Source organism: Balaenoptera musculus, chromosome 12 (genome assembly GCF_009873245.2).
Source record: "Balaenoptera musculus isolate JJ_BM4_2016_0621 chromosome 12, mBalMus1.pri.v3, whole genome shotgun sequence".
Classification (NCBI taxonomy): domain Eukaryota; kingdom Metazoa; phylum Chordata; class Mammalia; order Artiodactyla; family Balaenopteridae; genus Balaenoptera; species Balaenoptera musculus.
The window spans coordinates 73,376,546-73,401,543 of record NC_045796.1 but is presented as its reverse complement, the minus strand read 5'-3'; the positions used below and the strand labels follow the sequence as shown (position 1 = coordinate 73,401,543).

General features: G+C 37.2%; 1 protein-coding gene across 9 annotated transcripts in view; it reads right to left on the bottom strand.

Moving 5' to 3' along the window:
- Positions 1 to 12,662: 12,662 nt before the first annotated feature.
- Positions 12,663 to 24,998, bottom strand: part of SNAP91 (synaptosome associated protein 91) — a 156,987-nt gene continuing 144,651 nt past the window's right edge. For 8 of the 9 annotated variants that reach the window (XM_036871845.1, XM_036871848.1, XM_036871850.1 and 5 more), the window contains 4 exons: positions 20,021 to 20,104; positions 19,152 to 19,256; positions 15,563 to 15,665; positions 12,663 to 13,677 (listed from right to left, as the gene is read on the bottom strand). In XM_036871845.1, coding sequence (XP_036727740.1) covers positions 15,573 to 15,665; positions 19,152 to 19,256; positions 20,021 to 20,104 — 282 coding nt within the window. In that variant the 3' untranslated portion in view covers positions 12,663 to 13,677; positions 15,563 to 15,572. The remainder of the gene's footprint in view (positions 13,678 to 15,562; positions 15,666 to 19,151; positions 19,257 to 20,020; positions 20,105 to 24,998) is intronic. The other variant, XM_036871849.1, reaches the window with a different exon arrangement.

The window sequence follows — 24,998 nt, the reverse complement described above, 5'->3', positions numbered from 1 at the left end:
TCCAATCTTTTTTGGGGAAACATCTATATGATCACTGCGACTAAAAATGTTCCAAGGTGAATTTTGCACATTTGCACTCTTGCAAACACACATGCATTCTTCATCTTAGTTTCTTAGATAATAAGTCCTGGGTTTGAGTCAGTTTGGAGGAATTTATGGTGCTTACTGTCAACAGTTTGGTTCTTAAGGTTAAGTTCTGAATATACATGATTTCGTTAAAATCACTGTATAATATACTTTTCAAAAATATAAAATTTTAGCTCATTTTATTTGCAGAGGTTTGATTCTCTCATTTTCTTCTCTTTCCCAAGAGAATCATGGATCTCATATGATCTATTTAGGACCACTAAAATGTACTACATTACTCAGAAGGTTTTACTTCACATACTTCTTCTGTTACACTTATCGGATTTGAAATAGAAAATTAATTTGAATCCTCTTAGCTAAACAAATATACCCACACACACATAAGCTGTCTACTGTGTGTAAAGGATGATACTGACTTATTGCTTAGAAAGACTTATCAATGGGTGAATTCAAAGAACTATTTATAAAACAACTGAAACTTAGAATTATGTTTTTTTCTTTACCCAAATAACATATTTCATTTTATATATGTTTTTTCTTGCTTAAATCAATAACTGTGTGGGCAGAAGAGACATTTTCCCTTTTTTGATATGCTTCTAGTTAAATCCCAAATATTCACTTTGAAAAAGATTTAAATATATGTATGACCAAGATCAGAGTTGTGCACAAATCATTACCTTTTTTTTCCAGCTTCTTTAAATCATTATGCTTTTTGTTTGTAGATCAAAGAATTCTTTGAAATTCTTATTTTCTAGAATCCCAGGATTAGAAGAGACCATAAAGATTATATACTTTAACTCCATAATTTAGATTTTAATTTTTCTCTATAGCATTCCATTTGAGGGGTTGTCCAGTAATAAGAAAAATCTTTTCACTACTTAAATATTGTTTAGTAATTAAAATTAATTCAGGAATATAACTTATTGCTTTCTATTGTTAGGTCAGCTTGCTACATACTGTAAAAATTGTATAGTGTTTATCTTGCATTTTAACCCAATGTTGACAATTTCAATTACTCATAATTCTTTGGCCTTATACTACTAAATCAAATGTTTACTCTCATCAAAAGTGAACTGTGGGGCTTCCCTGGTGGTGCAGTGGTTAAGAATCTGCCTGCCAATGCAGGGGACACGGGTTCGAGCCCTGGTTCAGGAAGATCCCACATGCCGCGGAGCAACTAAGCCCATGAGCCTAGAGCCCATGCTCTGCAACAAGAGAAGCCACCACAATGAGAAACCCACGCACCGCAACGAAACGTGGCCCCCGCTCGCCGCAACTAGAGAAAGCCCATGCGCAGCAGTGAAGACCCAACACAGCCAAAAATAAAATTAATTAATTAATTGATTTTTTTAAAAAAAATGAACTGTGATCGTTAATTAAGAATATTGGGATAAAGCAATTGAACCAAGTGCTGGGCGTTAGAAGGATGTGGATCTAAAACTATAAATAGCCTGGAAATAGCATCATCATTCTTTAATGTGGTTTTCTTATAACATATATTTTGGCTACTGATTTTATTTATTAATTTTCTTTTATAAATTTATTTATTTTATTTATTTATTTTTGGCTGCATTGGGTCTTTGTTGCTGCGCGCAGGCTTTCTCTAGTTGCGGTGAGCAGGGGCTACTCTTCATTGTGGTGCATGGGCTTCTCATTGCGGTGGCTTCTCTTGTTGCGGAGCACGGGCTCTAGGCGTGCGGGCTTCAGTAGTTGTGGCACGCAGGCTCAGTAGTTGTGGCTCGAGGGCTTTGGAGCGCAGGCTCACTAGTTGTGGCACACAGGCTTAGTTCCTCCACGGCATGTGGGATCTTCCTGGACCAGGGCTTGAACCCGTGTCCCCTGCACTGGCAGGCGGATTCTTAACCACTGCACCACCAGGGAAGCCGTACTGATTTTAAAAAGTATCTGCCAAGGCTTAAAAGTATTTTTGACCAAAACTGATTTTTATAAAAACTGGAGATGATTTTTAATCTCCAATTAATTAACAAACCAAAACAATCTTTTTAATAAACTGATTTTTCTAGCTTTCTTCAATGGCCAAATCATAAAGTTCAGAGATATTTAGGATATTTGGTCTAATTGGTGGTGAAATCATGTTGTCATTATATGGGGTCAGTGTATAGGCAGATTCACAATTCTTTATCGATTTGCCATTCAACTAAGGGGAAAAAAATCATCCTCAGATGTTTTTTTTTCCTAAATAAAGTCTAGGAGGGCAATTCCCTGTCTACTCCTTTCTGTATTTACTAACTGTCAGTTTGATCCAGTTAGTGAAACTGTCTAGAGCATGGTGGCCAAAATAACTTGTGATCCCAGTCTGGGCTAGTTTGCTTTACCCACAGTCCAGGTAATTCTTAATCAGCTTGGGATGCCATAACAAAATACCATAGACCGGGTGGCTTAAACAACAGAAAATTATTTCTCACAGTTCTGGAGGCTGGGAAGTCTGGCAAGGTAGGTTTCATTCTGAGGTCTCTGATCTTGGCTTGTAGGTGGCTGCCATCTTGCTGTGTGCACACATGACCTCTTCTTTGTGTGCTCTCAGAGAGAGAGAGAGAGAGAGACACAGAGAGAGAGAGAACAAGCTCTTTGGTGTCTCTTCTTACAAGGGCACTAATCCCAGCATGAGGGCCCCACCCTCATGACCTCATCTAACCCTAATTACCTCCCTAAGTCCCCATCGCCCAATATTATTGCATTGGGGGTAGGGCTTCAACACATGAATTTTGGGGGGACTCAAACACTCAGTCCATAACAAGTGTCTATTCTAAACCCACAAGTTGCAACTTGGGCCAGGCCCAGGGAACTCATAAAATAAAGCAGTCAGCAGAGGAACGAGGCAATGGGGTATGAATGGAATCCCAGGCCAACCAATCTCCTTCTCCTCACTTTCATGATCATTATCTCAAGTGCTTATACCTGGCACAGAGGAGGTGATAAATACATGCTTAAAAATAACACCCAGTATTCCTTGAGGCTTACTCTTTCAGGGAATTATCTACTCCGTGCTGCATGATAAGGCTCCAAAATATTATACTAGAGGTATTATCCTAACCACATATTGTATATAGCACATGTTCAAATAATGGGGACGTTTATTTGTAATGAGAATTTTAATATCAGAATATTGTAGCATGGCATAGGAATCAGACATTTGCCATGTTCCCTACTGGTTCGGGTATTTCTGATAAAAATGCCTTCAAACTGAGGAGTGCCAGGGTCCTGTAGTTATGCCTCATCCCCTGCTCTGCCGTGTAAATATTTTTTTTAACATCTTTATTGGAGTATAATTGCTTTACAATGTTGTGTTAGTTTCTGTTGTACAACAAAGTGAGTCAGCTATACATATACATATATCCCCATATCCCCTCCCTCTTGAGCCTCCCTCCCACCCTCCCTATCCCACCCCTCTAGGTGGTCACAAAGCACCGAGCTGATCTCCCTGTGCTATGCAGCTGCTTCCCACTAGCCATCCATTTTACATTTGGTAGTGTATATATGTCGATGCTACTCTCTCACTTCGTCCCAGCTTCCCCTTCCCCCATGCCATGTAAATATTTAATCAGATAATCTCTGCTTCAGAACTTGCCTCTGAAGTCTTTCGTTTCAGTAATATTTTAAAATTTCCAATAACATGTTAAAATTCATTCACTTTTCTCAAGCCCCGGGGACAAGTAGTCTGCTTAGAATGTCTACTTTAATCTAGATTCCAGTCACTGTGACCATATGATCCATTACTGCCTTCCAGTGTGGTTTTACCACGCTGAGACAATATGATCACATTTTAATCTATATTTGTAAATGTTTTCCTAGTAGTAAATCTCACATTTATGCTTTTGAAATCCTCTGTGTATGCATTCATATACTGAAATGTGTATAGTATATACTCTCACACATGTGGCACAGATAAGAGCAAAACTCTGGAAACTGTTCACACAAGTGAATACAGATGAGTTTGGAAAGTTCCTTTAGCCTTTTGCTCAGCATAACTACTACTCATTTTTTTTTACTCGTCTCTGTATTTTACATTCAGCTTCATCAGTGATTTGTAATATACCATACGATTATCATCTCATTTACCAGAATTTCCTTTGCTGGTAAGTTCAAGTATCCAAAATATAACAAAAATATTAAGCCCCAAGTGTTATCCTCTGATAACCGAAATGGATGACATGAAATTACTTTTACTCTGGAAATAATCTTAACAAGTTTGGTTATCTCATTTCCTAAACTATACTTGAAAGCAGCTGTCAAGGCAAGTCTAGATCAGTCCCCAAAAGTGACAGCCTGAGAGAGAAGATGCAGACAAACTACTAAACTACTAAAACAACAACAACAAAAACCAGTTATTAAAAACTACAAAATTACAGTTGTTTAGAGCTATTGAGTTTTGGTGCTAGTAGCTATGCGACCCATACTAGCTTGTGAAAGCCTACCAATGTATGTTATGTTCATAATGCTGGCTGAATAATTGATATAAAATTTAGTTCTGTTCAGAATGAGTTTTGTAAGGTGTTATAGAACATTTTTCATAAAAAAGCTTAACATACATTTTTTAAAGCTCTGTTAAAAGAAGAGAAACATCAGTTGTCTACAGCATCAACTTGCTTCTGTACCAAATGAAATTCTCATCTCGAAAGTCAAGAAAAAAATCTTTCCCAGATGTTTTATTATACCCCCAAATCCTTAACCATTAAAATATTTGTGATTTTGACTGGTAGTGAGTGTATTGAAAGTTGAGAATTAGCCATACAGCTGCACCCAGTTTATGCAAACACATCACACAGGTACAGCGACTCTGGTGTATTGGAGAAAATTCAGGACGTGGAATACAATAGCTTTAATTGTCTAATCCTAGTAGACTGCCCTGAGTGAAGTAAATGGTCACCAAATATAATATGCTGATAATTGTAATTAATATTATAAAATGATAGAAATTACCTCCTATAATTGAAAGAAAGATTGGAAGTTCCTAAGGGCAGAGATCAGCAATCAATCATCCCTGAAGAACTAGTGTGAGTGTGAGTGTGTGCTGGTACACGTTTTGGGAGGATTGGGGTGTTGCAACTCTTGTTTTCTGAAACTGTCAACTTCCCCTTCCCACCACTATGTTGCTCTTAAACCTCCAGCTTCCTGGGGTTTAGCCAAAAATACAAGGTTTTTCTAAGAACTGCCTATTAAGGAACTACTCTCTTCTCAGCTCGATAAGCCCTCCAGGGGCTTTCCAAGAGTAATCCTTAGATGACTGAGGCTTCTGGAAAATGAGAAGAAGTCCCTTTCTGTTCTAAGCACGTTCCGTTCTTCTCCTCTTAATTGACAGGAGTAAAAACTGCAATTTTTGCGTTCCTTAGGATTTAAACTACAGCTACTGACCCAGATACCAGATCACAAAACAACATCGATCTCAGCGTATAGGAGAAAAGAACAGACTAGTATACAGTACAGAGATCTGAGAGGACACATTCATTTGTTCCCTCATAACTCCTTTAAGTTGATCAGTTGTTGGAAAAAATTGCAGCTAACAATCTTAGAAGATGCACCTTTTAAGCTTTTCAACAGTTTTTCTTTACAATACCTACAAAAGTGCCGTTTAATTCTTTTTTTCTTTTAAAAATCAGAGTGGGCTTGGTGCCAAGATTCTGCTGCCAAACAAAACTACCACTTTATCAAGCAACTGCCTCAAGATAAAAGCGTGTTATTTCTAAGACAGAACCAAATTTAGTATTCTGCCACTGTACTTGGAACATTTACTTTAAAAGGCTCTCTTTGTGGCCTGGGAAAATAAGCAACACCATTGTACCCACCCAATGGGCAGTGGTGCCACTTCCCGTAGATGGTACGTGGCTGATGTGGCTCCCTGGACAGATGTCCTGGGCGCTCACTGGTCCAGCATCTTCCCTGCACACACCCGCCAAACGAAAGGTTGGTTTTTGGTGGCAGCTAATGTATCATAATGCCATAGGGACCGCCTTTTTATGACTAGGAACTACATGTCTCAATTTTTAGACTATAGATGAGACAAAATACTCTCCGTGGCTTTCCTATTTTGAAGACTTCAGAAATTTTCTCTTTTGCTGGAATTATCTATAACGTTCAAATAGAGCTACACCCTGTGAGTCCACCAGATTTATGATATTTCAGTGGTTTCCAAAGTTGGTTGCTCATCAGAATGACCTAGGGAATTATTTTAGAAAGATTGCTTCCAGGGCCCCACTGAGATCTACCTTGCAGCCCCTAAGAGTGAGGCCCAGAAATCTATATTTGATAAAGCTCTCCAAGGAATTATGATGATCATAATTTAGCTTCATTTGGGAACCACCATGAAAACCTATCTTCCCTAAATTAATTGTTCCTCCAGCTCCTACACTTTCCTTCTGTGCACAATGATGTTTGTCTTTTTCTCCCCAATAAAATGTTTTCTCAGTTTTACCTATCTTTATATTTTTTCCTGTAAACTATCTTAAGTAGTTTGGTAAGGAAAGTGGTGGTAAAACTATCAGACACATAGATGGTATTCTTTTCAGTATTTTTATAAAGCGGAAACACATTTTAGCAATAACACTGTCAAATTCTGTTTTATGATGGTAAGAAATGAGTCAAATTTACAAAACTCCTGAACATAGGCAATCATTTTACAATCAGGGACAAAATCCAATTTTACTTGTTTCCTGGAAATGAGATAATTTTTTTTTTTTTTATTCATGATCTGCTTACACTATAGGTTAGGTCAAATCACTATAGTTCAACGAACATTTATTGAGTCCAATCTTAGGCACATAGGATATAGAGTTAAGTACTAGATTCTACCCTTTTTCAAAAAATTCATAATATAGTAAGGAAGTCAGACACATGTTTAAAAAATAGTGTGAAAAAGGTGAAGCAAGTACAAGGTGCTGAAGGAACACATTTGAGAAGGATCAGCTCTATCGGGGTGGGCAGTGTGATGAAAAGAAAGGTTTCCTAGAGGAGGTGATACCTCAGTTGGGTTTTGAAGGATGCGTTGAATTTTGCCAGCCTATCAGTGGGGAGCTTGGGGGAGTGGAGGGCACCCACAGGAGATGAAACAGCCTGTGCAAAGGTATGGAAGTGTGATACTGTCCTGTGTGTTTAGGACGCAGTGTTGGGGGTTGCTGCCATGAGAGGTTAGCTCCTGCTAGTGGCGAGGAATGGCAAGAAATGAGGCTCCAAACTAGACTTCTAGCCTTGAATAGACGTTTGACTTGAATGCCATGCTAGAGAGCTTGGACTTCAACCTTTACATGCAGGTTTTGAAGTCAGGGAAAAGTCATGTCATCAGATGAGAATTTTGAAAGGGAAACCTGGCCAACCATGTAGGCTGAATTGGGGTGAGTTTGAGTGGGGATTAGACTAGAGGCAAAAAGCCCAGTAAAGAGCTACTGTCCTAAGAAAGTGGCCACAGAAATGGCACGAGAGGGCAACTTGTAAGACATTCCGAGAGCAGAATGTTCAGTGTACTTAGTGGCTCACTGAATATAGGGGAGAAGAATTGAGGGTGTAATGTCACACTAACTTTCTGGTTTGGGAGACTAGGTAGACAGTGAGACCACCAACCTAGACAGAAAAACCAGCCTTGAGGTAAACAGATAACGAGTTCACTCTTAGACATGTTTGTTAAACATTTTTGTAGAATATTTATCAATAAGTTTGATAACACCTAGACATAAAGCAACAAGTTAAGTTATAAACATTATGTGGTTTTACAGTGAACTAACCCATTAGTTAACACATCACCAACTAGCCAGTTACGTAACTATATTTTGTTCTGAACCCAATCAAATAGGAACACTTTTGTCTCTGTTCTAAACTAAATGTTCCTTTTAGTGTAGCTTTGAAGCCATATATATATTTTTTCCCTGCTAGAAGAGATAGATTTTTAAAAAATCTGGCCCCAAATTTACATATAAAATATTACACACATGGTCACAACTGCATGTCCTGTTTTCAATGGAGTGCCAAAAGCCATGTGATCCAAAATAGCAGGTGATTTAAAAAATAACTCTAAATTTCCTTGGCACAAATTTGTAAGTCACTTCAGGCTGTAAGTTTTAACTTCCTGTTTAGGTTTTACAAACACAATTATTAATTACAAAATTAGTTGACTTACCCCAAAGATGTTCCGTACTCTGAAGGAGAGAGATGAACCACGGGCTGTTTGGGTATCTGGAGATGAATTTAGCATTAAAGAGTGGGTTAACAGCAGAGAACACGATCACTAAAAGAAGACTGTCTCCCCCTCCCCTTGTTGGAAGGGGGCTCTTCTAGGTCCTACTCACCTGTGGTCTGCTGTCTGCAGGCCTGGGTTCTGTCCTAGGCTATAGTCTCTTGCTGCTGTAGGCTTCTGTTCAAAATTCTCTCCCTACTCCAGTCCTCAGTGTTGCAACCTGCACATACTATGTCCATTCTGGATATTTTTACCTTCCATCTCTGTCAAATACTCATTAAATATTTCTCCTATTTTTAAAAAATCACTATTAAAGTGTATTTTTTAAAGATATCTGATCTCCAAGTAGAAACACTTTTGGCCAATGGCAACAATTCTATTATGGGCCCAAAGCACCTTTCATATCAGTATCTTTCATTTATGTTCTTAAGAAGTGTCATTAGACACTGGAAACTGTGCCCAGGAAGAGGCTCCAGGGAATCAAGTTGAACTCAGTGGTAGATGTTGTTTGTACCCTGCTCAGATACCTCATCCTCGGGCTCTGTGTTGAATTGTGAGCTGTATTTATATGTGGAACAGGCACTTACGTTGATGAAACTTTAAAACACGTTTAGTATTTCTGGTGATTGTACTTTATTAAGGAATATTCCTATTATTGACTACTTTTTATACTTCCATCTTCTCCATCCTTTAGTGTTCTTACAATCATAGACAAATGACAAAATCTATAGCAAAAACAGCCATAGTAATTCTAAAAGTAACAACAGCAGTTATTTATTGGGCACTATCTCTGTGCCAAGCATTTTCCATGGATTATCTCATTGAAGAGTAAGTACACAGATAGAAATTTTCTCCTTTCCACGGACAAGAAAACAAATTTAGAGAACTTATGTAACTTGCCTAAGGTAACAGTGGGTGGTTGAGCAGGGATGCCCTTCTGTGGAGTCTGACACAGAATTCCCATTCCTGTACATGTCTCAAAGTTGCTTAAAAAGTAATGTGGGGTTGGTGGAGGAGGGCATTTGTTCAGACACTGAACAAGACACATGGTGGTGGTAGGGTTATTCTGTTCACACACACAGAAAATGATGCAATCTGTTAACTAGTAAATGTTTTCTCTCTTTCAAAGAACATGAGAACAATTCTTTCAGATCTAAAGAAGTGGTTATCCAAGTGTGGTCTGGGGACTCTTGAGGATCTGAGACCCTTTCGAAGGGTCTGTGAGGTTAAAGTTATTTTTATAACAATACTGTGAGGTAAAAACTGTTTTCATAATAATACTAGGATGCTCATTTTCTCACAATTGTGCTCATGGTGAAATTTCCCAGTGACTGCATGACATGGGATATGACAACAGATTGAATGCAGAAGCAGATATAAGAATGTAGCTGTCTTCTGTTAAGTCTAACATTAAAGAGATTAAAGATAGCAAAACAATGTCACTCTTCTAAATTTTTTTTAATTGGAATTTTTCATAAAAATATTTTATTGATGTTAATATAGAATAGTTTTAATATTTTAAAAAATGAATTAAACAAAAATTTAAAATTTTCTCAGTTTTAATTTCTAACATAGTAAGTATTGACAGACATAACCCATATAAACAAAGCTTTTGGAGGTCCTCAATAAACTTCAGGGAATTCCCTGGCAGTCCATTGGTTAGGACTCCACGTTTCCACTGCCGGGGGCCCAGGTTTGATCCCTGATTGGGGAACTAAGATCCCACATGACGCGCGGCGCGGCGAAAAAAAGTTCAAATTTAGTTCTGAGACAAAGAGTTTGAAAATCTCTGTTCTGCGATCAGATACAGAATACCTAATTATGAAATCAATTATAGCATGGCTTCCTCTTTCAGAATTGTTTGACGAGGCATGTCATAAGTGGAGATGAACTTGGATGATTTAGTGCTGCAGCTCTGAGAGTTTAGCTAAGGTTAACGACCATATCACTAAATCACGAAACCTTGCTCCCTCATACATTTCCACTCATACAGGAGACCCGAATGATGTATCCAGTAGTGAAATGTGCTGTCAGCAAGGCTATGAGAAACAGAAGTTTTCTTACAGTCGAAGAGGATGAATAACAAACTACCACAAAGCCTGTTGCCTCAAAAGTATAGACCAACGTGACTTTTCAACTAAGACAACACACATTTTGAGTTTCATCAACTACTTCCACACAAGAAACACTGTCATTACTGCTACAAGACCATGCCCTTTCTCCACCTTCAAAAATTTGGAGATCTATTGTTAAAGGTGTGCCTATTTAAGAGGCAGACAGAGGGATTTGCACATCTTATCTTTCAGTGAATCAAGTTCTCATGTATTTTTTCATGTCCACTCCTTTCTTCCTCTTCTGACCCCCATGACTCCTCCCCAGAAGTCTTTGGTCTTTATTCTTTTTTTAAAAAGCACAACAAATAACATGAAAGACAGAGAACAAAGGAGACACTTCAGTACTGAGAGAACCACTTGTTGTAATCATTACACCATAAAGTAATTCAAACCTTCAACTCAAGATGGGTTTTCAATTGGTGTTAATGCTTGCATTGCAATGAGCTGGGAGAGCTATTCAAACTCTAGTAACATCTGACAATAACTGCACTATATGAGATTTATTCTTTAGTCATCAGAAATACAACAGCCCAGCAGTATCCAAGTAAGTGAAAAGACCTCTAAGACATATACATAGTACTATATAAAATAGATTAATTAATAAGGACCTACTGTATAGCACAGGGCACTCTGCTCAATACTCTGTAATGGCCTATATGGGAAAAGAATCTTAAAAAGAATGGATATATGTGTATGTATAACTGATTCACTTTGCTGTACAGCAGAAACTAACACAACATTGTAAATCAACTATACTCAAATAAAAATTAAAAAAAAGAAGAACTAATGTACTCGTGGGGTTGGGGGAGGGAATTAAGGCAGAGGGCCCTTTGCTGGCCAGCAAAGTGACCCCTTGTGTGAGCAGTGGTGTGGTCACACCCTGAATACTGTGCTCGCGTGTGTATGCATGCAGAGCTCAGGAGAGGCAGGAAAGGCATGCGCACCACGAGGAAGAACACCGCGGGTAAAATGGACCTGTGTTGAAAGTTCTCCAGAGAGATAAATCGTTTGAGCAGAGGACCTGATCCGGCATCTCATCTATAAGACAATTCCCCACCCAAGGACATCAAGAATCTCACCACAGCAAGGTTCCAGCATCCAATTTAAAAATAATGCTGTTGTAGCTTCTCCTATTAAGAATTTATACCACATGGGTCATTCAATGAAGGGAAAAAAGCATATTAAAAATGCAGTATTAAGCTTAAAATTATTTACAATCTGAAACACATTTTTATTACAATATGCCCGCAAAGTAACATACGATCAAAATGTAATCTATAAAAATCACATTACATACTCAGATACCAGCTTCTGAAAGTTAGTTCTCAAGATACAAATCCTAGGTAACTAAGGGAAAGACAATTTTAGAAATAGAAATGTGCTTCTGTTTGAGGAATACTTCTATTTGAGATTGGACTACCTTTTGAGACACTGTAACAATCTAGTTATAGGCATCAAGTCATCCAATTTTACTAAAATTGGCTAATCTAGACTTTGTGTCCAAGTATCTGTGCATGCAAGTGTGTGAGTACTGTAAACTATTACCTAAAATCATACAATTCTTCAACTTCCACAGAGAATTCTTACAGAACTATTATAAGAATTTAACTGCATATTTTAAAAGAAAGTTCATCCTTTTCTTTTTTGGAATATGGAATTTCAGTGTATTTGGCAGTAGCCACGGAGTCCCAAGTTCAATGACAGCTGATTAAAATTGTTCTTTTTATCCTTGTCTTTACTTTATTGGAAAATAATCAAAACTATGTTGGCACAGACCGCATTTCTCATCCTAAATGTTTTAACATTTGCAATATTTTGTATATGATACATGTGTCATCTGAAACAGACTTTTTCCCCTAAGAAATAATCAAAAGAGAAAGATTATGTTTGCATTTTCTTTGTTCAAGGTGTTTATTGCATCTCAGAGGGCATACATGCACTGGGTTTTTAAACTGAAATACAAAGAAAAGCCATTTTGAAATTGGTTTTAGGTAATTTTTCCCCATTACAGTGTATGTTATCCCCACAGTAAATTCAGATACAACCACTTTTAAATGGTACCATACATCTATTGAATAATTTGAAAAAAAGGCAAACACCTTTCCAACCCAATATGCTTTAACGAAGAACTGCCAAGCCACTAGCAACACTGATCAACAGTGATCTCATTTATGCATCGAAATCTTAAGCCAAGCCATCAGCACAGACAATATGACAACAACTTAAAAATTAAAGAATACAATATGTACAGTAAAGGATACAATTCTCTGATTTAGTTTAAATTCTAATCACAATGGTACAACAAAACCTACTTTGAGCTCAATTGAGGGATGGAAGAACACTACTCTACAGAACACATAAAGAAATACTAAATTAACAGATGTACATAAAACCCACAAGAAAATAAAAATATTTGCAGTAATCTTTAAATTACAGTTATACCTTGGGGTGCCTTTATAATCACTTGAATAGCACATTTCTAATTGCATTTTCACGGACATGACGGAAATGGACCCTTCACTTTTCAGTGCCTTGAGTCAAAACTGAACAAATAGGTCAATTTAGATGCAAAACCTGTCAAATATAATTAAAATATATATTTTAATATAGCAGTGATTGAATATGGAATTCTTCCCATATGATTTTCATTCTTGAGAAGGTAGCTTCGAGGAGAAATATTTGTTATGGACATTAACCTTTATATTTTTTTAAAATAAAAGTTCTTAACATATACAGTGCCACAAAAATAAACATTTCCCACAACAGCTGAAGTTTCTGTGATTGGAAAAGTGTACTCCACACCGAAAAAAGTTCTGTATATTTAAGAGTGTTTTCTTTACTATCTGATATCATCACACTATGTTTGTAACGTACATACAGAAGAAAAGAGAATTTATGGGGAGAGTTTAGGTTTGTCCAAAAGTTATATATACATTGAAACCTTCAGAAACACAGACACGTCTTTCCAAATGGCTCACCACACAACAGCTGCATCATCCATCCATGGGTGAGGTCCAGAAAAGCACTAAAGGCATTAGAAACATCCATTCGTTGTTTACATCGTACAACACACAAAGAACCCATATACACTACAATTTTGAGAGTAGGGATAACAGCTAAGGTAGTACACATTCCTAATGTTCACTTTCACAGCTGTGCTACACATTTTGGAAGAGAAGTTATGTATAAGCATTGGGATTGGTACTGGTGGCTCCCTTTGAAACTCTGAGCATCAGTCTTATTTGAAGTGTCCAAACTCATTATTTTTTTCCTATTCAGTCACAAAAATTGCAGCTGTAAAGATAAAAAGCACTCGAATTAGAAAACAATACTACGTACTCCTCAAACATTTTACCTTCCTTGCAATTCTACTTCGCCGTTACAATGAAAATCTTTACACCAAAGGTTTTTGTATTACCAAAGTCACATTTATATACTTTTCACAATTCTTTAAAACAAGCTTAAAATTTCATCCAGGGGGGAAAAAAAAACTTTCAATGTACAGCTTCATTTTTAGATAAGAAAATTCTATCGGCAAGATTTTGAAATTTGGATACTTAGAAACCTTAGCAAGACATTCAATACCAATTAAGAACAGCTAACCTTAAAAAAAGGGCAGTGAAAAAAAGGGGGAAGGGCAGGGACTCCCTTTTTTTTTTTTTTGGTCCTTTTCAGTTATGGTTTTCAAGGAGCCACTAAACAGTTGCACAAGTGACAGAACAGAACAGAGGGGAGACATCCCTGGCGATTCAAAGCTTTCACTTATGCCACCCCCAACTAGTCACCCTGGCTATCTCCCATGCTTCATCATCTCTGCCAGGAAAACTTTCCTGGGGTCTTCAGGCTTAGCCATGGGGGTAACTCTTCTTCATAATATAGTCTGTATCTGTCCCTCTTTTGACTGTGAATCTCTGAGGGCAGGGACTGTCTAAAGCATCTCCGTTTCAGGTCCTTATCAGAGTTCCTGCATAGACTCACAGCAACGTTACTGAATAAAAGGTGGATAAAAGGCTGCTTCCTGCAGTGTCCTCGGTCATTCCTGAAACCTCAGCTGCTAAGAAATAAGCGCTCATTGTCTTACTTAGGCCTACATGATGTCTACCTCAGCCCAATCCAAACCAAAGTGGGACAGAAAAGTTGGGCACAAGGAGAATTACTTGGCTGAGATGCCAAGGCCTTAAAATGATAAATTATTTATTAATTTTGTATGAAGAAAAAACTCATACGGCAGGAATCCACAAAAATCTTAGTAGGCATTTGAGAAAGTTTAAAAAAGTATAGGTAGTAGATATACGATAAAAATAACAGTGGACGGGGGTCCAAAAGCTTCGACACTCTTAACTGCTCTTCCAGTGTGACCTTGGGTAAATCACTTAATGCCAAGGAACAGTTTCTTTAGCTGTGAAATGGAGGCAGAAGTATCTGACTAGTTTATCTCGCAGGGTCTGATCTTCTACAGAGATGGTCAAAGAGTTAATGACTGGCAAGTACGAAAAATACCATGTAAATGAAAAGCATCATTACTACTGTTCATCCACATTCAGCAAGTATTTGTTGAGAACCTACCCACTGTGTTAGGTGCTGGGGTTAGTAGTAAACCCTTTTCCTTCATCAGTTTTCTTCTGTAAGTCCACTATTAGTCATAATGTAATTTCATAAATTACATTAGAAATTTAAAACTAGAATGTTAGAAATTTAAAATTTTGCTTGAATGCAGAAATACAAGGATAATAATCTAAGCTTTATTTGATGAGGCCACATAAGAATAAGCAAAATAAAATTACAATTACTGTAGCCAAATATATTCTTAGACAATTTCTAAATGAAGTATTATAAATGTTACCTTTCTATAAATTCCAGTCATCATGGAATGAAGTGGTAATTTTCTAATTTATGTAGTAGCTTGGGCAACTTTTTGCTTTATCAGTATAATCTTTGTGCTTTCCAGTGTAAGGACAATTTGGAGGTTTCTCTTCCTCTTAGTTTTATAAATTAAGATTAAAAAAATCATTGATAGAGATAGCTTTCAATATTGATTTAAAAAGCATAAACATTCAAATTATTATTATTATATACATGTATTAAAAACACAGAAGTACAAATATTATACCTAATAAAATAGCTCAGCATAGCATAGGTCATTATTACAAGCCCACAGGAAAAGCTCAATATTAGATACCTTAAATTGTTTACAAGAAATCCTTGATGTTAAGATCCGCTAATGGGTCCTTTGCTGGAGGTTTCTTGGGACTCTGAGTGGCAGGTGTAGGGCTTGGAGAAAGCTAAGGGGGGAAAAGCCAGCCCAAGATAGTGGAAACAGAAAGCAAACAGAGAGATAGATAAGCATTAGGCCGAGCACATACCACAGAAAACAAACATGCAGAAGATTAGATGGCTAAAAGTTTACAAAATCTACTTTGTTCTACTTAGTCACAGTGTTGTTTTAGATTTTGGATTTATAAACACACTTCAAAGGATATTGGCTTTCTTGACATTCTTTGACATCAAATTTAGCCAAAGTAAAATTTGAGGACTCTGGTAGAACAATATGGATATTAGTTAGGGAAGATGTGAAAAACTAGTCACATTAAAGTTATTATGAATATACAGTAAAAAAAAAAAAAAAAACCAAACCCAAACAATTTCTCTATTCAAAGCATTTTACTTTGAGTTATTAGTACCACTAAACTAATAAAGGAATATAAATGACTTCTCTTAGAGTGAGAGTGAGTGTGAAGGAAAAATGGGAAGAAAACTGCTTGCAGAAAGTTACTTAAGAAATTATTTAAAAATATCAGCTAAATATACTAGGATTTCATGTAAAGTATTTTACGTGAAAACCTGTCAAGTTTTGGGGCACTGTTAGTTTCAGATGAGCAAATAGTCTCCTAGTTATGAATGTCGCTAATTCCAATCTTGCCTATCCAGCTTGTAGAGAGGACTAATTATTACAGACTATAGAGAAGAATCATACTAAACCTGCAGCAAAAGCAACAAAAAATTTTCTTACCTTGTTTCTGTTTAGTGAATACCTAAATTATTTCATTGTGTGACAGACACAAGTTCTAGGAATAGGCTTTTGCAGGAATGTTAGGGTCCAAGGCCTTGAAAAAGGTCATGGAATTTACACAGAGCAATAACTGACATGTATCCTTCGAGTCTAATTAATTTCCTATGCTTATAACATGATGGAAACCTCAGAGACCTGGGATTGTAAGGCACGGATGTATGTTTTCATTGGTTCCATAAACAAAGTTCCAGAAGTAAGAAGTTTCAGATTTGTTCCTATGTCCATGAACTATTGACTGACTGTAGTATCTATCAGTCAAATTTCCATTTTTAAAACTAGGATCGTATTTCATAGAAAGATCGAGGTAAGGGTCAAAGTTGTTTGCAAGATAAGAAACTCAAGGACTGGTCTATAATTAATAATTAGGTGATATGACAACACTGTGATACTAGCCAACTGAGCAATAGTGGAATAGTCCACATATCAGTAATGAAAAACTGTTTTGTTTTCTAAAGCTACCAACTCATGTTTATTTTCTTATCTAGTATATAATCAGCTATGCTTCTTCTCTGATATAGGAAATACAATCTAAAAATTGTGTAAGTATGGCATACCATTTCCTAAATTACCAGAAATTCAATTAAATGATGAAAACACTGTGCTTTCATCATATCATCTATTTTTCATTTTCATTCTTTGAATTAAGTAAACAAACTGATGCTCTGTAACACTGGTATCACACAGAAAAACTACCTTAAGTAATAAAATTATATTAATTTATTTCTAAAGCTTTCAGCACACCAAATACAATGACTTTTAAAAATCTCAACAACATCCTTCCAAGTTCATAAAAATAGGAACATCTTTCCTTTTTTTCAAAACGGTGGTAGGTAGTCATGGATATAGTTAACCATCAAGGAGACAGTCACAATAAATGAGATCCTTCTTAGAATTTAAATATATCTAGATTAAATTTAAAACCAACTATTACACCTAAAAGCTTCCTCACTACCACCCCACTCCCTCCAAACAACTTTAGGCAGCGTTCATTAGTATGAGAGCAGAACAGAAGATTTCTCATGAAGCCAGTGCTTTGGCTATGGCCTTGAAGGCTAGAGTCTCTTACATTGTAAATTCATCTCTCTGGACACCCACCATTCTCTCTCCTGGTCATTATGGCTTTTGAGGGTTAAAGTAAAGAAGCTGAAAGCAAATTCTGGGAACAGGTAGAAAATGAATTTAGAAATGATTCAAGGAAGCAAAGAGGATTAGAGTACACTCAGAAAGTTCACAGTAGGATTCCTTGGCTGAAACAATATAAATACCTGTGTGGTAAATTAAAAACATTATTGAAGTGAAACTATTTACTGATGTCCTTAAAATATATTTGAGCTATGTGTTTTGGTTTGCTCAGCATGGTGCTAGTAGTTACAATGTTCTGTCTCCATCTAAATCAATTTCTCACAGTGACCTCTTTGGTTCTACATATACCTTCACTTTGGCCAGGCAATTTATAAGAGGAAGAAAGAAAGGGTGATTCATCAATATGAACATCACTATTAGCAGCAAAACAGTTCAACCGAGTGCATATATTTTAGCATCTTCATAAATGAAGGTAGCACATTGTGCAGTAAGAAATTTGGCCTCATCTAAAGAGAGGTTTGCCCTTTGTCCTGGACCCTGGTAGGTAACCTCTCAACCCCTGGAAACGTCCTGAGTGATAGGAATGTCTTTATTATTCAGGGCAGGTGTCTGGAACCACACCTGATAATTTATGCTAACAAGATGACTCAGGGTGGGGGGTTAGCCATGCCAGAAAGACCAGCCATGTGATTACAGAGTTAAGTCTTTGGGCCACAGGATATGAGCCTGACCTTCAGGGAGGGAGGAGGGCTGGAGACTGAATTATTTCCCATGTGGTTGAACTCAGTCAGTCATTCCTATCTAATGAAACCTCAATAAAAACCCTGCAGGCTGAAGCTCAGGTAAGCTTCCTGGGTTGGCAGTACGGCTTGCGTATCCTCACACATTGATGCCAGGTGGGTAATGAATGCATCCCTGAGGACAAAGAAGCCTCATGTGTGGGCCCCTCCCAGACTCTGCCCTACGCATCTCTTCTTTTGGCTGGATCTGATTTGCATCTTTTTACTACACTAAAACTGTCATCATAAAGTTAGCGCTCCCCTGGGTTCTATGAGTCATTCTGGAAAACTGTCTAATCTGAGGATGGTCCTGGGAACCCTCAAATTTGTAGGCAGGTGGTTGGAAGTGAGGGTGGCCCTTGGGACCTGAAGGGTCTGATGTGAGGGCAGCCTTGTGGGAACTGCTCCCTCAGGCTTTGCAGTTTGGCAAACTCACTGCAGTTTGTGTTACTAGTCTCGGGCAAACGTGGCAATCTGGAGGACTGTGTCCCTAACTTTCCGTCTGGCTAACTCTGGGAACACATAATAAGAGTATCGATCAGAGCTGCTCATTTTTTCCGGACTAAATGTCTGGATACTTTAAACACCTGGTAGTTCTCAGGAACCCTTCTGAATTAAGTAGGAGAGGAATGGAGGGACCTTAGGACAGTTAGTTATTGCCATCATTTTCCTCCAAATGTCACACTATTGCTCATCTCTCTTCCATGTTCCCTTTACTTCTGAAGCAACAGGTATGAAGACTGTATCAGGTAAACACATCTTTAAACAGTTTGTCCCATGACAGTTTTACATGTATAAAGTGATGTCATTCTTTGGCGGGACATTTAAAAACTGACCTGTGTGCCAGGTACAGCTGCGGCTCCAAAGGGTGGCCTCCTCATGGGCTGTGCAAACATGACGGGCTGCTGAGGCATCACAGACATGCCTGTCCCAGCAGGAGGCTGGAAAGCAGAGCGGTTCATAGCGTGAGTGGAACCTACCCTGGCAATGCCCTGACCTTTACGTCTTTAATACGTTCCTGAAAATTTTTCTTTCCTTTTTTTTTTTTTTTTAACATCTTTATTGGAGTATAATTGCTTTACAATGCTCTGTTAGTTTCTGCTGTATCACAACGTGAATCAGCTACACGTATACATATATCCCCACATCCCCTGAGGAATCCAGGTCTGTGAGAAAGCATAATTTGTAATTTTGAACGACGGGTGCTGTGAAGCTGGCAGGTGGCAGAGAATCACTGAGGTGCAGTAGGGGCCTGGCTGGCCACACGGCATCCTCACCCCACCCAGGCTTGTTTGTTGTTGTTTATCCATCTTCTGGAAGCACAGTTCTTGAAGAGATGAGAACTTGTTTCTTTATGGAAAATGGCTCTAAAATTTGCTACTGATAAACGTGGTAAGTGAAAAGTCCTAGTATAGTGATTAAAAGTGGATTTTGATGATTGAGCTAAAAATATGTTTGGTAAATAGTACTCCAAAAATGACATTAACAGTGTACTATAAAAGTTATTTTGATGGCAGAATTTAAGTGTCTTATAAGTGACTCAATCATGCCCTTTGTAGACTACTTAATGTCTAAAGCAGATGACTTAACTTTTTAAATTTTACTTTACTGCATTTTGGGGAGAATTATATTCTATAGTTAATCTGGGATTTGGTGAAGGCCGTAGAAGTATTAATTACAATTTTTAGCACCGGTCATCACTCACCATTCCAAATCCTGCTCCAGGTTGTCCGACAGATGGGGCCCCAGCAACAGGAGGAACTGAACTAGTTGGAGGTACAGCTCCTTGCTATAAAAACAAAACAACACACACACACACACACACAAACAACAACAAACAAAAAGAACCAATATAATTTGGTTTTAAAATGACAGAATACAATTTTAAAATGCATGCCCTTAAGTATGTGTAAAGATGTAAAGAAATCTCAAATTTCAGTTTTAAATTAAAAAAAAAAGGCACTAGCACCACGCCAATGATATGAAGAAGGTTACTAACTTGATGTTCACTGTTGTGGTGCTATTTGGGTTCACTTATTCAGGCTCAGCTTACACTCAAGCACTGGGCTTCCTCTCTATCTCCTTATACCACCCTCACTGTAAACAAATTTTTCTAAGCTTGTCTTTTCCTATCATTATATCCTCCAATAGGCACTGAATTAGAAATTTAAAGAATGCTTTCATTTACATTTTTAATGCTTGGTTTCCCCCCATTTTTATATTATTCTTTTCTGTGTTATATTTGCTTCTCTCTGACTTTTGACTGTTGTACATTTGCATAAAGACCAAAATTAATTCTAAGTTTTAGGAAGCATTTAGAGGACTGCACATAATATCATACATATATCCCATTCCAGGCACAGGTTTGATAGTTTTCAGTCACACACCAAAATCCCTAATATTTCCCTTATGCATAAAATTAACCCTGCTGCAATCTCTTAAATTTAAGTTAACCATTAGAGCAAAATCCTAATTGAAAAAGAAAATACTATAGTGATATCAGCAAAAATGGTGGAATAAGGAACTCTAAGAGTCCCCCTCGGCATAAAAGCAATGGAAAAACAGGCAAAAATGGTCAAAATCAACTTTTTTGGAACTCTGGAAACTAATGAAAAGTTTGCAGCAGCCTAGAAAGTACTTAATCAAAAAAAAAAAAATCAGCTGAATCTTGGTAAGAACATTGAGCTTTGGGGCATTTTAACTTACCCTAGAGTTCCAGCCACTGTTCTCCAGTTCAGCTGTAGCTTTGAAAATAACAGCACACAGTCCCAGTAATAGTACCACGAGGAGCAGAATATATTTTAATTATTTGCTTTGTCTTGTCTCGTGTATAGGTGGCTCCCTGGAAACACTGGCTCAAAAGGCTTGTCTTTATCTTGCCAAACTGGGAACCCATCTAGTGCTAAAGTTGTCACCGGAACACATTTGTGGAAAATACTTAAAGGCAAATTTTTCCGTTGTTGCTGTATCAGGCAATGGATATCAGTCAGCAAAAAAAGCAGACTAAACAAAAAGCTCAGAAGGAAAGGCTGGAGAATGAGCTGCTTTGAGGATTAAGGGTTTGAAAAACCCAGACCTTCTCCTGGGAATTTAGATAGCCATGCACATGCCCAGGGCTGTGCATATGCTCAGGAAAGATGTGAGATGCCTCTGGGTTGACTTTTTTTTTTTTTAAATTTTATTTATTTATTTTTGGCTGTGTTAGGTCCCTGTTTCTGTGTGAGGGCCTTCTCTAGTTGCAGCAAGCGGGGGCCACTCCTCATCGCGGTGCACAGGCCTCTCACTGTCGCGGCCTCTCCTGTTGCGGAGCACAGGCTCCAAACATGCAGGCTCAGTAGTTGTGGCTCACGGACCCAGTTGCTCTGCGGCATGTGGGATCCTCCCAGACCAGGGCTCGAACCCGTATCCCCTGCATTGGCAGGCAGACTCTCAACCACTGCACCACCAGGGAAGCCCTCTGGGTTGACTTTGAGGCTTTAAGAAAGCAGCAGTGATCGCTAAGGCAGAGTTGCAAACTGCCTGGTTGAGTCTGAAGTCATGCCTAATACACACTCAGAGCCCCTCTGCAAAGACTGGGAGATATTTTTGGTTCCAGGAGTTTAAGTAGTATCTGTCTAATCATTAGCTGACCACTTAGCTAAAAGGACAAAACAAACAAACAAACAATAACCCCCTCCCCCCAACCAAGGTAGCAAAACAACAAAAAAAGTAGCAACAAAAACCTTGGGGAGGGAGTAGAACATGATTTCCAAAGCTGCCATATTATAATATTCAAAGTGACCAGGTTTCAACAAAAAGTTATGAGGCATGCAAAGAAACAAGAACATATAGCCCATATGCAGGAGAAAGATCTCAAATCAATAACCTAAACTTCCACCATAAGGAGCTAGAAAAAAGAAGAACCAATTCCAAAGTGAGCAGAGAAAGGAAATAATAATGATTAGATCAGAGAAAAGTGAAATAGAGAATGGGAAAACAAAAGAGGAACTAGAAGAAACCAAAAGTTGGTTCTCTGAAGAGATCAATAAAATTAACAAACTCTCAGGTAGACAAACCAAGAAAGAGAGAGAAACTTACATGACCAAAATCAGGAAAGGAAGTGGAGATATTACTACCAACCTTGCAGAAATAAAAAATTATGAGGAAATATTATCAGAAATTACATGCTAAAACATTAGATAATCTAGATGAAATGGTCAAATTCCTCGAAAGACACAAACTACGAAAACTGACTCAAGAAGAAATAGAAAAATCTAAATAGTTGTATGGCAAGTAAAGAGACTGAGTCAGTAATCAAAAACCTTCTATCACAGAAAAGCCCCAAACCAGATGGCTTCACTGGTCAATTTTATTACATTTATAAAGGAGAACTAATTTCAATCCTTCTCAAGCTCTCAAAAAAAAAAAAAAAAATAGAAGGGGAACATTTTCTAATTATTCTTTGATTCCAGTATTACTGTGATACCAAAGCCAGACAAGGACATCACAAGAAAAGAAAACTACAGACCAAATCCTTTACAAACATTGATACAAAAATTCTCAACAAAATACTAGCATACCACATACAGCAGCATATTAAAAGAATTACACACCAAAACCAAGTGAGATTTATCCCAGGAATGCAAGGTAGGCTCAATCAATGTAATATGTCATATTAATAGAATATAAGAAAAAAAGATCATCTCAGTAGATGCAGAAAAAGCATTTGACAAAATCCAACATCCTTTCATGTACAAAACAACACTAAATAAACTAAGAACAGAAGGGTAATTCCTTAACCTGATAAAGGGCATCTGCAAATCACTCATGGCTAACATCATACTTAATGTTGAATGACTGAAAGCTTTCTCCCTAAGAACAAGACAAAGATGTACTGGAAAGTCTAGTCAGGGCAATTAGGTAAGAAAAAGAAAGAAATAGCATCCAGAAAGAAAGGAAGAAATAAAACTATCTCTATTTGTAGATGATATGAGCTTATATATAAAAAATCCTAAAGAATCCACACACAAAAAAACTAACAGAGTTAATAAACAAGTTCAGCAAAGTCACAGGATACAAAATAAATATACAAAAATCAATGTGACATTCACCTTACACTAGCAATGAACACTAAAAAAATGCAATTATAAAAAAATTAATTTACAACAGCATTAAAAACAACATACTTAGAAATAAATTTAACAGAGAGTATAAGACTTGTGCACTGACAACTATAAAACATTGTTAAAGAAATTAAAGAGGACTCAGATAAATAGAAAGATGTCCTCTGTTCATGGACTGGAAGATAATATTGTTAAGATGGCAATATTTCCCAATTTGCTTTACAGATTCAGTGCAAACTCTATAAAAATTTCAACTGCTTCTTTTGGAAAAACGGACAGTCTGAACCTAAAATTTATATGGATATGCAAGGGACCCAGAATAGCCAAAACAACCTCATAAAACAAGAACAAATTTGGAGGACTCACACTTTCTGTTTTCAAAACTTACTACTAAGCTACATTGATCAAAACACTATGGTACTGGCATAAGAACAGACATATAGATCAATACAACAGAATAAAGAGTCTGGAAATAAATCTATATATCTATGGTCAATTGATTTTTGAGAAGAATGTCAAGACCAATAAATGAAGAAAAATCAGTCTTTTCAACACATAGTTCGGGGATTAACTAGATTTCCACATGCAACACAAAGAATTTGGACCACATATGAAAATGAGCCTAAAATAGGTCAAAAACCTAATGTAACAGATAAAACTATACAACTCTTAGAAGGAAATCTGGTGTAAATCTTTAAGACTTTGGATTAGGCAATGGTTTCTTAAATATGACACCAAAAGCAAAAGCAACAACAATAAAAATAGACAAATTGGAGCTTATCAGAATAAAAAACTTCGTGTGTTAAAAGATACTACCAAGAAAGACAACTCACAGAATGGGAGAAAATATTTGCGAATTATGTATCTGATAAACATCTGGTATCCATAATAATAAAGATCTCTTAGAACTCAACAATAAAAAGACAACCCAATTATAAAATGGGCGAAGGACGTGAACAAACATTTCCCTGAAAAAGGATATACAAATGGCCAATAGCACATGAAAAGATTCTCAATATCATTAGTCATTAAGGACATGCACATGAAAACCACAAATGAAACTCTATGCATTGCTGGTGGAAACATAAGATGATGCAGCTGCTGTGAAAAAGTTTGGCAGTTCCTCGAAAAGCTCAACAGAGTCACACAAGTCCTGGCAATTCCATTCCTAGATATGTTGCCAAGAGAACTGAGGACATATATTCTTACCAAACTTGTATACAAATAACAGAATCATCTTTCATAATAGCCAAAAGTGGAAACAACACAAATGTCCATCCGTTAATGAATGAATAAACAAAATGTGGTATATCCAAACAATAGAATAGTCAGCAATACAAAAATGAAGTACTGATACATGCTACAACACGGATCAACTTTGAAAACATTATGCTAAGTGAAAGAAGCCTAAAAGCCAGGCACAAAAGCCTCCAAAGTATATGATTCTGTTTATATTAAAAATCCAGAATAGGCAAATCCATAGAAACAGAGTAAATTTTTGGATGTCATGGGATAGGGAAGGGGAAAATTGGGAAAGACTGTGTTCCTTTTTGGGGTGATGGAGATATTCTGGAATTAGAG